At 34.8% G+C, this 14497-nt stretch overlaps 2 protein-coding genes across 2 annotated transcripts; one reads left to right on the top strand and one right to left on the bottom strand.

Annotated features, from left to right (window-relative positions):
* Positions 1-720: 720 nt before the first annotated feature.
* Positions 721-10352, bottom strand: LOC129939920 (stromal membrane-associated protein 1). The gene is made up of 2 exons (XM_056048103.1): positions 9946-10352; positions 721-2871 (listed from the first exon to the last, which is right to left on the bottom strand). Exons 1-2 carry the CDS (start codon positions 10079-10081, stop codon positions 1430-1432), a joined length of 1578 nt encoding a protein of 525 aa, XP_055904078.1. The 5' UTR covers positions 10082-10352; the 3' UTR covers positions 721-1429.
* A 1995-nt stretch (positions 10353-12347) lies between these two features.
* LOC129938689 (protein angel) lies at positions 12348-14072 on the top strand. The gene is made up of 4 exons (XM_056046379.1): positions 12348-12646; positions 12712-13131; positions 13191-13619; positions 13682-14072. The coding sequence occupies exons 1-4, from the start codon at positions 12473-12475 to the stop codon at positions 14012-14014; spliced, it is 1356 nt and encodes a 451-aa protein (XP_055902354.1). The 5' UTR covers positions 12348-12472; the 3' UTR covers positions 14015-14072.
* Positions 14073-14497: the final 425 nt, after the last annotated feature.

Below are 14497 nucleotides of genomic sequence, written 5' to 3'. Positions count from 1 at the left end.
AAAAAATGCCGTTGACTGCAAAGTAAGTCAGTCTAAACGTGCCTATTGATAGCTAGGGAGATTTCTCTTGACTAAAGCAGTATTCACATGAGCGCGACCAACGAACGACGAAAGAATTACAAAATGTGAGTTTATAGGTATACGTTTAAAGACATATTTCCAAATTCTTAAAAAAACTATAGCAATATAGTTTCTATTTGATTTATCATGCATACTTTTAGATATCATATATTAATATATTTAGGAAAACAAATTTATTCGTCGCGAAAAAAATTGTAGTTGATACGAACTGTCAAACTTTATTCGCGTTTCACATTACCCACACTCGCAACGAATAAAATAAGCGCGCGTACTTAACCTACAAAATCATTCTTGTTTTGGTTTCGGCGATAAATGGTGTTTGCCTGTGGCTCCTTGTCAAACTTCATTCGCGACGAACTAAAAACTGTCATGTGAAAGAAATGTCAAAATCGACGTTCATTCGTTGGTCGTTCTCATGTGAATAGTGTTTAACTTTCCAGTACATTTTCCAATTAAGTCCAATTGGTAGGCATTTTTTGGCATCTAGCCAATCAGATGATAAAAACTTGACTTACCTTTGAATTCCTTATGGCGTCTGAACCTGGCCCAATGATTTAGTTAATCGGTTTTATACAAGTTTTTTGACCAAAATGTTAATCATAATTAATCGCACAGACACAAATAAAAAATTAAACAATATATTCTTACTTTACACGTGTTTATTTCAAATTGAAATTATATTCTTATTTATTATTTTATATTTTTATATATATTTATTTATAACTAATACATAATTTTATGCTTTCATCATTATACTTTTATTTTTTCATATTTTTTGTTTAAATTTGAATTTGCTCCGTCCAAAATACGTTTTCATCAATATTTACGTCCACATATTCGTTATCGTTACAACTTTTGTTTTAAGTGTTATTTTGTTTAAGTAGATCTATTATTTTATTTAATATAAATTCTTTTAAAGAAATTAATGAGCAAAAAGATATCTGTAATATTTTTGTATCGATTTTAACAGTGGGACATTTTTATTTATTGTTTTTGTTTTGTTTTTTATTTTGGGAGATATGTGGCGGTTAGCTCTGAAAGTTTTATTACTAAGCACACCTTACTTTACATCGACGACTTTTAATTTAATTTATTTTAACAATACTGCAAATAATAATAAAATCAAAACAGGATGAGATAAGTTTCATTTTTTGGAAGTTTGAATATTGTAATTTTTGTTTTTGGAAAATATGCCTAAAAAATACGTTTAGAGCCCATTGTACATCGAACACAGACCTTGTTTCAATTATAAAACATCACAATTTACACAGAAGAAGAGATATTTTTTTTAAGGGGCATAATGCTTTATATTCTGAGAAATGAAGGACTCATAAGGGGATAAGGGCTTTTATTGCCAAACATTACCAATATTAAGATTACCAAATTGTTGACTCAGGTTTGAGGTAGCTGCCGTTGCCGTAGGCTGCACCATTGGTCCGTTCATTTGCATGCCCATTAATCCCTGATTAAGTGCGGGATTTTGCATTTGCATAAGGCCCTGCCCTGTGGCCATAATGCCACCAGCACCTCCTCCACTTGGAGCTGAGCCAAAAGCGGCGTACATACCGGGGGCTCCGCCTGCGGCAGGGTATGTTGCCTGCATTGGTGGGAACTGAGCAAAGCCAGTCGTTTGAACTCCCATCATCTGTGGATGGTAGGACATACCTCCGCCTGCTGGTGAAGTGAATGCTGCTGGAGCGGTCATCACAGGCGCATTATACATACTGGCTGAATTCGGTGGTGTCATAAACTGTGCTTGGGATGGACCCATCAGACCTGGAGGCATTCCCATGCCACCTGTATTTGCGTTCGGGTTGACAAGTAACGCTGGAAATGGTTTGTTTTGCGCCAAGTTTCCATTGAATGCACTACCCAGAGGATTGCTGTTGAACTGACCACCGCCCAGATTTGATTGTGGATTTGTTGAGGGTGCAGCCCCGTAAAGGGCTAATATACTGTCCTTTGTCAACTTACCGGCCTTGTCCTTCTCACCACTAATGCCAAGCGAAGTTGTTTGACTAAAGAAATCCTCCTCTTCTTTAGCAAGCGAATTTGATCCCACTCCAGCACCTGAATCTATGTTTCCACTCATAGAGGAATTATGTGTGTTTGAGGCAGCCACTGGGGCAGCACTTAGAAAACCGCTAAACGTATCGTTATGTGAGTCATTATTTAAGTTAACGAGTCCGGAAATTGGTTTAGTGGGTGATGCTAAACCCAAGAGATCGGAAGTCCCCGCACCAGTCAATGAGCTGTTGTGGTTCGAGTTTGTAGAAGATTCGCTTATTCGATTTGACTTTGGACTATTTGAGGGCTTGGGTTTTGGCAAGGGAGCGGGAAGAGGTGTTTTCTGTGCAGACGACAATGTCGTCTTTTTATCACTTCCCCCACCAACAATTCCGATGCCCAATGCAGAACCAGCTTGTGCTGCTTTCTTCTTACGTTTTTGTCGCTCAAGTTCCTCGTCGATTTCCTTTGCCCAATCAACTTTTGGTGGAGACGGTGGTACCCATTCGCGGGCTAAGTACTTCTTGTGCTCGTATTTGGCACGAATGAAACTCTCGAGGGCGTTATCCGTTTGGGGACGACGAAATCCGTCAGGCAATTGGGCCTCGTAGACGGCACGAGCACGCGAATTGCCCATTTGTTGTAGAGATATCACTTGTTCCGGTGTCCAAGTATCGAGATTAACAGACTTAACACGTGATATATGCACACCCAGATTACGATGAATTCCTGCACAACGAATGCATAGAAAAACTCCTAGATTCCATGATGCCCAACGAGGACCTTTAATTAGAAGAATTACAAAATGTTTATTTTTAAATCTTTGTTTAGTTTCCTTTTTACGGATTTATAAATACAATGAAGACAAACATTCAAAAAATGTTCTATTCAATATTTAAGTCTAACAGAATTCAAAATTCATTTGTTACATGGAACTCTAAAGAAGACATAAGACAAGTAAGAAGAATAGAAAAGTATTTATCAAATTCGTCAAAGAAAAATAACCATGTTTGGGTGGATACATGAAAAAAGATTAGTAGCATTATTTTGCTTCACTTTAACCTTGGGTCGGATGTTGTTTGATGAGAACAGTTAAAAAAAAGCTTAAAAAATATTAGAGTATGACAAAAAGCTGTTTAAACAAAACAACAAATATTTGAAACAGACTTTTTGTTGAGTTCCATAACAAATGGCTGTCGAAATAAATAGTGAATAGTAGAGTTTATTTTTAGTTTATGACTCATAAAGTCGTTAAATGTTTTTTTTTTCTAGTTTGGGTTAAAATAATAAATCACCGGACATTTAATTTGCATACAAATCTGAGTGACAGAACTTTATTCATTTTGTGAAAATAAGCTTTCTGACAAACGGTTGCTTTTACAATAGGCAGGTTCAGATAACATAAGGGACTTCATTTGCAGTCAACTGCGTTAGTTTTTCAAGTTAGTTTGCCAAGTGTCATAAATTTCATACTTGAAACTTTACTTTACTAACCTCTACCTACAGTTCATCGTACAAAAGCTATCAGAAACATAATTGTCAAACAAAGCACGCCTCAAACATTGTACAAGTCCATCACAATTTGTATTTTGTATTGTAAAGAAATATTACTTATTTCTTTTCATAAAATCAAAGAAGGGGCAGATTCACGGTTAAAAAGTTTAAAGGCTTAATAGCTGAATCACAAACACGCTTCAGCTTTGGATTCGTCTGCGTTACGGTGGATCTGCTTCGAGGTTGCGTTGAATGACATTTCCATTATTTCATCCCTCCAAAGAGCAAATATTTAGTTTGTTGACATTTTTTTTACAGCTGTTGAGCTGTCAGACAAAGCAAATGTTCAGATATTTGAACTAGAGCTTCTGTTTGGAGTCACATTACGTTAAAGTTACGTTCTTTTCCTTACGATTGTCAAAGCTCCATTGTAACTCGTAAACGTCAGGTGAAGCCGAAGCTTAAGCGTGTTTGTGATTCAGCCATTATGGCTGATGACAATTTTTTAAATTGTAAATTCCAAAATTTTAAGGTCAAGCCGTTTTGATTTCATGTAACCCGATGATACCAACAGACATGCCATTACTGGAGCACTAGCCCAGAGATGAGAGTTATATTCAAGTTTCGGACGTACATACATATAAGTTTTGTAGATTGTACCCAAACCAGACATCTTGCGACATTTTTGGCGACATCGCATATGTGATCGCTTCACAAAAGGTGGTTGCTATGCATATTCCAAGGGTATTGAGATTTTCAGTTTCGTTGATGCAAGTGCCACTCATAGGTCGCATTCACAAAGCTAGTGGCTACGTAGTCAAGGGATTCTGATTGGCTAAATCTAAATAAAAAGTAGTTAAAATTTCCCCTCCGACGTAGTGCAAGATGTTCGGCTCAAAGTTAGTGCACACTAGTTTTGACGTTTTACAATCAGCTGCTCGGTAAGGACATAAGAATTCAAAATAAAATGAATCTTTCGTCATTTAAATACAAATATAAATGAATCATGTTATATTTTCTATTTCATTTTATTGAATTTAAAAAGAAAAAAAAAACTATTTAAAGTTCTGAAAACACAAATGTCTTATGTTATATATTTGTATTTGTCATTAATTTGACAGTTCCGCATTGACTAGCTTTGTAGTGCAATTTTGCATTCAAAAAGCTAGTTGAATTTTGACTACGTAGTCACTAGCTTTGTGAATGCACCCATAGTTGATGGAAAAAAGGGGGAACCGTTGCAGTTCCACATCCCAAAAGGAGGGTTGTGTGTCTGGAAACGAATATGAAAACCCAAGAGTGCTTTCGTCAGCGAAACAATGTATTGGATTAGAAGTAGCAGACAGGAGATCATTTATAAAAATGAGGAAAAATGTCGGAGACATAACGGAGCCCTGAGGCACACCAGCATTTATTTTATGGGGTTCAAACTTGAATCCCTCGAAAACGGTTGAATAGTTCGAAAGAAAATTTCTAATCTATCAAAGAAGAGATTCGTCAATAACAAAAGCACGCATTTTCGAAAAGAGAGCAAGATGCCAGGCCTTATCAAACGCCTTTGAAATATCAAGTGCAATAATCTTACTTTCTCCAAAACGATGTAAAGATTTGTTCCACTGTTCGGTGAGTTGAACAAGCTTACGCATTGGTTTTGCTAGTGTGGAAGAACACCTCTTCAGAATAATAGCGGGGATACCAATCGGGCCAGCGGATTTATGAATGTTGATATCTTTAAGAACTCTCGCCACATTTTGAGTACGAAAAAAAATTGGTCCCATAGAAATCATTTGCGCGTTTAAGAACTGGGGAAGCCATGACACTATCTGGAAAGGTGGAATTGCAAACAAGTTAGCTTTAGCAATAAAGCTAGTTTAAGGAGTGTCATTGACAACGAGAAAAGGAACTGCCTTTGGGGCATTGCAGTATTTTTTGCAAAAATTTGGTCCTTCGAATATAGGCGTTGCAGGCCTTCCTGGCTTGCTTAAACCTTTTCCAGTTTTGCTCAGTTGGGTTGGCTTTAAAACACCGGAAGCTCTCCTCGTTCTCCTTGATAATATCTTTGCAGCTCGAATCGAACCATGATTAGGTTTAATACTTTTAACCCTATTCGGGATAAAGGTTTCCATTCCCAAAATGAATTATATTAGTAATCGTATCTGCACTGAAGTCTACTTCATTACCGTATGTATCTTAGCAGGAAAATCTTCTGATTTGTTTGTGTTTGCAAATGAAGAAAAACGATAATAAAACGTGAAAAATATCGAAGAAAATGTTCGTTTTTGGCATTTTTTGATTGAGGGCACTTTAAAGTAGAGAAAATCTCAAAGATTTATTACAAAAGGTACTTCAAAAAAGTTTAAACGTCAGCAAATGATAGAATTTCAAACAGTATTGAAACAATTAAAAATATCTCAAGGACTATTAACATACAGTAAATCACAAAAGTAAGTAAGCACTCGTTGTTGTCCCATACAAATATTAAACTTTTATTTATTGGTGCAGTTAACTTCGTTTTTTTTTTGTGTTTTTAGTTGCTTATCTCTTTTTTAAATATTTTGTTCAGTTTCAAATTATTTATAGATTAATTAAAAGAAATCGCTCCAAGAATTGAGGAACTAAGCCTTGATTTAAAACAAGTCATAGTTGGACACTATTTGCAAAACAAATCGGAACGCGAGATTGTTAAAATTTAAAAAAAAGTCCATCTAACATCCACAAAATAATAACCAAACTTAACACTACTGGAAGTTTGAAAAATGACCCTCGCTCTGGACGACCCAGGAAATTTACTCAACAGAAATGCCGAAAGTGAAAGGAAAGTGAAAAGAAACCCGAAAGTAAGTACCCCAAAGATAACAACAGAAATATCCAATGAAACAGGTAAGTCATGCAGCCCCCGCAAACGTTTCATCGAGTGCTCCACCAATCTGGTTATCACGAACTAGAAGCATTAGAAAGAAGAGGTTTCATAAGCAAATTAAATCGCCAAAAACGTCTTCTATTTGCAAAAACCCATGGATTTAAAAAAGCAGATTTTTGGAATACTGTAATTTTGTCCGATGAAAGTAAATTCAATATCCATGGTTCTGACGGACGTGAAAAGGTTTGGAGGAAAAAAATACACAGCTTGATCCAGCGAATATGTCAGGAACTGTAAAGCACGGAGTTGGGAACGTTATGGTGTAGGGTTGTATGTATATTTATTGTATTGTATATGGGTAGGTCATTCGTCTTCCAGCAAGACAATGATCCTAAATATACCTCAACTGTTGTTAAAGAGTGGCTACTATATAACGATCAAACCCAGCTTAAAACACCACCTCAGTCTCCCGATTTTAATGTCATAGAGTATTTATGAGAGCATCCGGACCGTCAAGTTAGAAAGCACGAGATTTTGAATAAAGATCATCTAAAGTTTGTTCTTCAAGAGGAATGGTCTAAAATTCGCCAAAACATAACTCAAAATTTGGTTAACTCAACGACTTCTCGGATGAAGGAAGTTATTAAGTCCAAGGGGTACCCAACGAAGTACTAAATGAATGAAAACGATGGAAAATCTTTTATTAACTTAACTTTTCATTGAACTGCTAACCTACTTTTGTTATATTAATTTGTTATTCTTCTTAGTTTTACCGGAATGTTCCTTAAGTTAAGTTAATTTTTTATTTGAAATGCTATTTTTTGGATCGTAATATACGTATGAAAAACAAAAAATATATCTATATTTATTTTCCAATTTTGAAATAGATTGTTTGCAGGCAATAATCTTTAAGTTTATGGCTGCTTACTTACTTTTGTGACTCACGGTACGTAAATATTACAACATTTCATACTACTCCGCACATACATGTTAGTAGTGTAATGTAGAAACATTGCACCTTAGCTGCTGTGACTATCAAGAGAAGACTAAAAGACAGAGGAGAACGACAGTTTCGAGACGTTTTTCTAATTTATATTTCTAAGATCTTAGAGATTAGTCAGGTTCAGAAAAAATAAGGGACTTCATTTGCAGTCAACTGTATTATTAGAAAGTGAAGCAACTAGTCAGTTTTTCAAGTCGAACTTTACATTATTGATTACAACAAACTTCTCAGGCAAGCTATAGGTCCATCCAGACTTGTATTTCGTATTTTAAAAAAGAACATACAAAAATCATAGCTTAATAAAGTTCAGCTGTCACTTGAATGCTCAACTGTCATTTTGACATGAGTAGAGTTGACTTGATAGTTAGGGAGATTTTTATTGACATACTTTTCAGTCAACTTTCCAATAAAGTTGCCTTAATTGGAAGATAATGGGCAGGTTCAGACAATATAAGGGACTTTATTTGCAGTCAACTTCGTTATTTGAACGTAAATTGGACCAAGGCAACTAGTTAGTTTTTCAAGTGTCATGAATTTCAAATTCAGAACTTTACTTCATAAACCTCTACTTCAAGTTCATAGTACAAAAACTACAAAAACCATTATTGTTTACAAAACACCCCTCAGGCAAGCTACAAGTCAATCACGATTTTTATTTTGTATTGTAAAGAAATATTACTTATTTCTTTTCCAAATTCCCAACAAACCCTTTTACAGAAAGCAACAAATGAAGTTGTCCAGAAAATAAATAAATCATTGAGTAATACAGTTCAGCTTTCTGTTGAATAAAGAAAAACATCATCAATTGTCATTTTTGACAGAAGTAGACTTGAATTGAAGTTAGGGAGATTTTTATTGACTAACTTTTTAGTCGACTTTCCATTAAAGTTGCCTTAGGCGCCTGTTATAGCTATCATTGGTTTTTATCATTGAAAATAAACAGTGTAATTATCTTGACAGGTCGTTTATAGCTATCATTAAAAATGTATGTCAAAATTTGTCATTGGAATTGTATCAGCTGTTCAGAAAATTAAACAAATGCGCAATTAAACTTGTTTTCCTCAAAAAAATTCCGATCGATTTCAATAATATCTATAACTGTCCCCTTAATTGGAAGGTAATTTTTTGGCAGCTAGCCAATCAGATAATAGAAACTTGCCTAACTTTTAAGTCCCTTATGTCGGCTGAACATGCCCGATTGAAAACTACATAGATACTAGAGACATGCTTTACTTTGAAATCCCTTGTGTAGTCTGAAGCTGCCCACTGTCATATTCTTAAAAACATAAACCAATTTTTCAATACAAATTCCTCGATTTTTGAAGTCTCCGACGGAAAATACTGACAAAATTCTCAGAAATATAAACTGATGAACTTATATGGAAAAGAGTGTCAATCCAATTCCGGTTGCATCGATTAATTTTTGATTCATTTTTGGATCATGGTGTCAAATAAAAAATAATGTTGGTCTGAAGTGAAAACTATAGGTTGCCACCTTAGCAACTCAAGGTGTATTAAAAGCCATGCTTTGGAGATATGACTTAAGGTATCGATAACATTATAAATACAACTTTACGTCGCTAGGAAAATATTGTTTCTATGTACATGAATGTTAAGCTTTAGGATGTACGATTGACTGATAAAAGGCCAGCGATCGGGATAGGAGAGGAATTGGCTAAGGATATAGTTAATTGTCAATTTGATGATAGTTATTTTGAATATTGTTTTCCCTAGAATTGAGTTTTCATGGACGGAATACAAGTGCCTATTGATTTTTAACTTCAACAACTTACAAATATTTGCTTGGAAGTGTGAGTTTTCAGGAAACCCAAACAATTAATGTGGGAAAATATAAAGACCAAATAAAAGCTAATAAAAGGCCACCAAAACTCAACGCAACAGGAAGGAATTTTCAATAATGTTAAATTCAATAAAATAATCTCATAAGACATTGTTGAACCTATTCAAGGAAACTTTACAGGAGCATAGACATTCGAAAAGATTATTATAAATAGTTATTGATTAAATTACAATAAGTTACAAAATTATACTTCCCATTGAATAGAAAAAAAAAACACTGTTTTTGGGATCATAATCATACTACGAGTATATGTGTATGCCCCTCTGAAAAACCGCAGTAAAAACAAATACAGAACGACTGCCGACATGACTAAAGTTTGCGTGTTTAGTTATCATAATCAGATAAATTAGAGTCTTGACAGAAACAGTAAGTTATCTAGCGATAAGAGGACAAGAAAAATATTAATTATCTCAACTATCCAATTTCGATAAAAAAAGAACCGAGCTCAAGAAAAACAAAGATATACAAGAATCTATGAACCAAAAGGAAACCCATTTGCAGCTTCTTTGCTTGACTACCAACAATGGAATCGATTCAATATGTGTCTTCGGGTGATACGCCCCTCTCATCTAAAACCAAACAACAACACCAAAAAACCTTTTCTCGTCAAACTTAATCTTGTTAGAAAAAATTAAATACCTTTTGCATCGCAATCCACGCAATATTTATTGTCCTCATCCCGAAGCATCTGAGTCAGGAGCGTTTGACACTTCTCCTGAATCAATTTGGTTCTTTCGGTTTCCTTTCTGCTGGTGCTGCTGTTGTTGGAACTCATTTTTTCGGCTTTTTCCTGGTAGAATGTGTTTTCTTTTCTCCTTTCTAATCTTTAGACTAAATTCTAAATGACAATTGTTTAAACTTTAAACTTGATAAATTCTGCAATTGCAAGCAATGGCAACGTCCAATAACTTGTTCACAATTGGAATTTTTATGTTTTATAACTTTTTTTCTAATTAAAATAATTAAAACGAACAATTTCTAAATCCCTAAATTACCATTTACACAAGTTGACGGCCATTGTCAATTTTCCTTGAGATGAGAAGTGTGTGAAGAAAAATTGGAAAATATCCCTATTTTGCTGATATGTCAATTTTTTGTGTCGTGTTGGGGGAAAAATACGTAGAAGATTTTTTAAAAAAATTTGACAGCAAGAAGAAAACGAATAATATTGGGAAAATTAAGAACTGTGTTCCAATAGTAAGTAATCGCTCAATTACTCGCAAGAGGTAGTACCCGTGAAAAGAACTTTAGATAACACAGACTGGGACCGAACCCAAGATCTCTAGCATGACAGTCCAACGCACTAACCATCATGCCATGGGTACTACTAGGTTGATAAATGACAGTAAAAATAACCAATTTGAACTTTGTACGTAATAGCTAAATAGCTGTCACATTTGTATATAAAACCTAAAGTGCTGTCTTCGTGGATTTTAAGGGGAGCTGCACCTAGTGGCAACGTTGACATTAGCTTTTTAAATATTTTACTTAACTTTTAATGTATAACTTTACAAATACAGCTCCATGATAAGACAATAGATTTAATATACAAAGGTGTCACAACAAAAACACGATAGTTTACTACTATGAATTTTCACAGTTCTTTTTGGAATTGGAACACCTTACAAAGACGAAAAGCTTGGCGATAATCACATTATTTGAATTGAATAGTTGAAAAAAGAGAAGAAAGTAACAACAAGCCACCAGGTAAAAGAATATTTAATTAATGTATCACATTTCTTTTAAATAAATCACGATTAATTTTATATTACTACATACTAGATTCGCCTGTTTCAGGCACCGTGTTATGGGCTCATTGAGGCCGAAGTTTACTCTATAAAATGGTTCAAAAAATAAATTACGCACTTGCAGCTCTCTTGAAGGGACAAATAACTTTATCAACTATAAGTATTGTGGTATCGTCTTCGAGTTTTTAATTGTTGAAAGTCAAGAAGATTACATCTTGTACCGTATGAAAGCATTCCAATATCAATTTTAATAAATCGATTTCGAATGGATTCATGTCTATTAGAATGCAGAGAATAGCACGGGTTGCATATGACAAAGCATTGATCAGATGCCTATTTAATACATTTAAACAATTTAATGTCGTCGGCAAACATAAGAAAAAGAGAATATTTAATGATGAGAGGAATATCATTAACAAAAAGAAGAAAAAGTAAAGGTCCAATGTGGCTTCCCCTTGGGGAGCGCCAGAGGTTACAGATATTGGAAGTCATAAAGACGAATTTATTATGTCGGATAAGATTCAAAACATAATAAAAATTCAAATGAAAATCTAAAGCTTATAGTTCAGCTATTAAAATTTCGTGATTGGGCCTTTCCAATAATAAATCGCTATACACACGTTTAGGTATCGTTGAGTTAAATTTCAGCAGCGAGTTAATTTGCGTGTATACTAATAAATTTCAGCAGCGAGTTAATTTGCGTGTATACTAATAACTAATATAAACACGTTTTTTATTAATTAGCCTTCTATTACAATATCTACTACATTCTCTGTCAAAGAGACAAAGGCAAAATATTTAGCACCTAGTTAAATATTTAAGTGAGCTTTAATTTTGATTATTGGTAAGGCCCATTGACTCTATCGAAAGCTTTAGAAAATCATAAAATGCATAAAATGGTTGGATAAGTTACCGTCAATCTTTGATCATAAAAGTAAATTCATAAATAACTTCGGAATCGTTAAGAGCCTACGATATTTGGTAACATCTAGCTTCTGTCTGTTTACACAATCTTATCTCGCCGTCTACGAACTATCTCACACAATAATTTAAGGAAACAAATGCTTTATTTATCTTTACCTCTTTTCTAACACAATTGTGTCAAAAATGAAACAAATCGTCGTGCCAATGACAGACTACTGTCAAAAAAAATTATCGATGGAATTTAATTCAAATCAGGAAATGTTGCTGTAAGCTGTCCCCCTTAAAAGTAGAGACTTCATTTTTCTGAACATGCCTTGGGGTATGTTCATTTCCATTAGCCTTTTTTGACATTTCTTATTTTGTTGCCTTTTTCGTTTTTTTTTACTGTCTATTTAATTTGCCATTTCAATATTTTTGGTCAAACACACTCTATAATTATATCTAGAGTGTTTTTGTTGGTTTTGTTTTGTGTGTTGCTCTAGGTTTTCACCTTCATGAATCCCTTTTTGAAACGTCTCCCAAAAATTCCCGCAATATTTAACAATCACTGCAAACTAACCACCCGCAACACAAATCAACAAAGGAATATATACCGCCTGATTAATGAACCACCAGTTCCATTCAAGAATATGTGGCCTCATGAACGAGTCAATCATGAATATTTTTCTGTAAGTTCTCGCAGGGTATCCTTAGACTTCGTTGAATTTTAAAAATAAAACATCTGTTACCATAGACAAATGCCAGCTCTGGATATCGTAATTGGAAGAATTGTTGCCCTGATAAGCCTGGTGCCCAAGAACCTGGAGTGCCATTCAAAATTGTCTCCTACAACATTCTTGCACAAGATCTTCTCCTCGGTCATCTAGAACTGTACACACGTTCGAGAAAAAACTACCTCAAATGGAATTATCGTTTGGATCGATTGAAGGAAACAATAGTCGAACAGCGACCTGATATAATCTGCCTTCAGGAAGTACAGCAGGACCACTTGGAGGACATTAAGTCTAGCATCCAATCCCGGTTACCTTCAATGTCTTGCATATTTCAAAAGAAGACAGGTGTAAAAACTGATGGCTGTGCCATATTTTACAACAGCAATCTCTTCGATCTTGTATTGTGGGATGTTGTGGAATTTTATCGACCTGACATTCAAGTGAGTTCTGGAGACGATGATGAAAATGAGCTAATAAATTGAACCTTCTCCTCCGTTAGCTTTTGGATCGACACAACATTGCGCTTATTACCAAATTTAAATGTAAATCAGAGAATTTACAGGCCAATTTACTGGTTAGTACAACACACCTGCTATTCAATCCGAGACGTCAGGACGTCCGGCTGGCGCAGATAATGGTTTTGTTGGCAGAACTGGATCGACACTCGCTTGTTAAGCCTGGCAAATCGCATCGGATGCCAATTATTCTCACGGGAGATTTTAATTTCGATGCTAATTCTGCTCCTTTCGAATTAATAACCACTGGGAAACTGTGTTATGAAAGACTCACGAGGACATCTCTCACCTCATGTGAAGGTTATGGTTCTCAACCAACTGGAAAGAAATTTATATCCGAAAAATTAGGCATTACCGATACTTGTCAACATATTGACAGCGTTCAGTGCAACAACAAGAACATCCCCCAAAATGTAGGTTGATTTGATTACAACACAAATGATTATGAAATTTGAATATTTCCCTTCATATTCAGAGCAAGGACAACCCTCCAAAAGATTCGAATCTTTTTTCGACTGGAACATTAACTCACGCATTAAATCTGTGTTCGGCTTACAACCATTACGAAGGGGTGGCATATGCCTCAATATTTCAAGGCAAATGGGTGGCAATCGATCATTTATTTTACAGCCTAGAAGATCCAAAGAAACCAAAGCATAAAACTGCAGTATTGAAGTTGATGTCCATCTATACTTTGCCCACGGTAAGACAATGCAAACAAATTGGCTCTCTCCCAAACGTAGATCATGGCTCAGATCACTTAATGCTGGCGGCCTGTTTTTATTTAAAATTTCCCGTTTCTCAATAGATGTTTACATGAGCTTGTTTTAAATACCAGATAATATATATATATTTTTTTAAGAAAATGTTGTGTGTGGTTTTTAATTCTGAAGAAAGTATTATGGAGAAAGAAAAGATTAGTTCTTAAGTGAATAAAGTAAAAGTAAGTAAAGTTATTTGTAGGACAGAATGATTAAGTTTAAGTATTTTATACGAATAATTAGTTGATTTTCGCTTTTGTGTTTGACAAAGATTTGCTTTCGAAACACAGGAGAAACACGGTTTAATACTGTCATAAAAGATTAAAAGGTGCGTTCCTTAAAAACAGAAATTAAACTTTTTTGACTAATATTTTGGGGTTTAATAAAAGGCTATTTTCTTGAGACCAAAACGAAATATTTCGAAATCTTGGAAAACACACATATTCTTTAAGCCCAAGATGGTAGCTAATTTTAATATATGTCCAACTATAGGTCGTTGGAAAACATTTGTATTGAACAGTATCTGACTA

The sequence above is a fragment of the Eupeodes corollae genome, chromosome 1 (genome assembly GCF_945859685.1).
Source record: "Eupeodes corollae chromosome 1, idEupCoro1.1, whole genome shotgun sequence".
NCBI classification, from domain to species: domain Eukaryota; kingdom Metazoa; phylum Arthropoda; class Insecta; order Diptera; family Syrphidae; genus Eupeodes; species Eupeodes corollae.
Note: the sequence above shows the minus strand (reverse complement) of the source record. Positions and strands in the feature narration are given on the sequence as shown.

Bases quoted from the DNA above. Each gene is read 5' to 3' on its own strand.
- LOC129939920 (XM_056048103.1), bottom strand. From the start codon at position 10,081: ATGAGTTCCAACAACAGCAGCACCAGCAGAAAGGAAACCGAAAGAACC. The intron at 2,872-9,945 runs GTATTTAATTTT...TTCTAATTAAAG, and splicing joins CGTGGATTGCGATGCAAAAG to GTCCTCGTTGGGCATCATGG.
- LOC129938689 (XM_056046379.1), top strand. From the start codon at position 12,473: ATGAATCCCTTTTTGAAACGTCTCCCAAAAATTCCCGCAATATTTAAC. The intron at 13,132-13,190 runs GTGAGTTCTGGA...CTCCTCCGTTAG, and splicing joins TTTATCGACCTGACATTCAA to CTTTTGGATCGACACAACAT. The intron at 13,620-13,681 runs GTAGGTTGATTT...CTTCATATTCAG, and splicing joins ACAAGAACATCCCCCAAAAT to AGCAAGGACAACCCTCCAAA.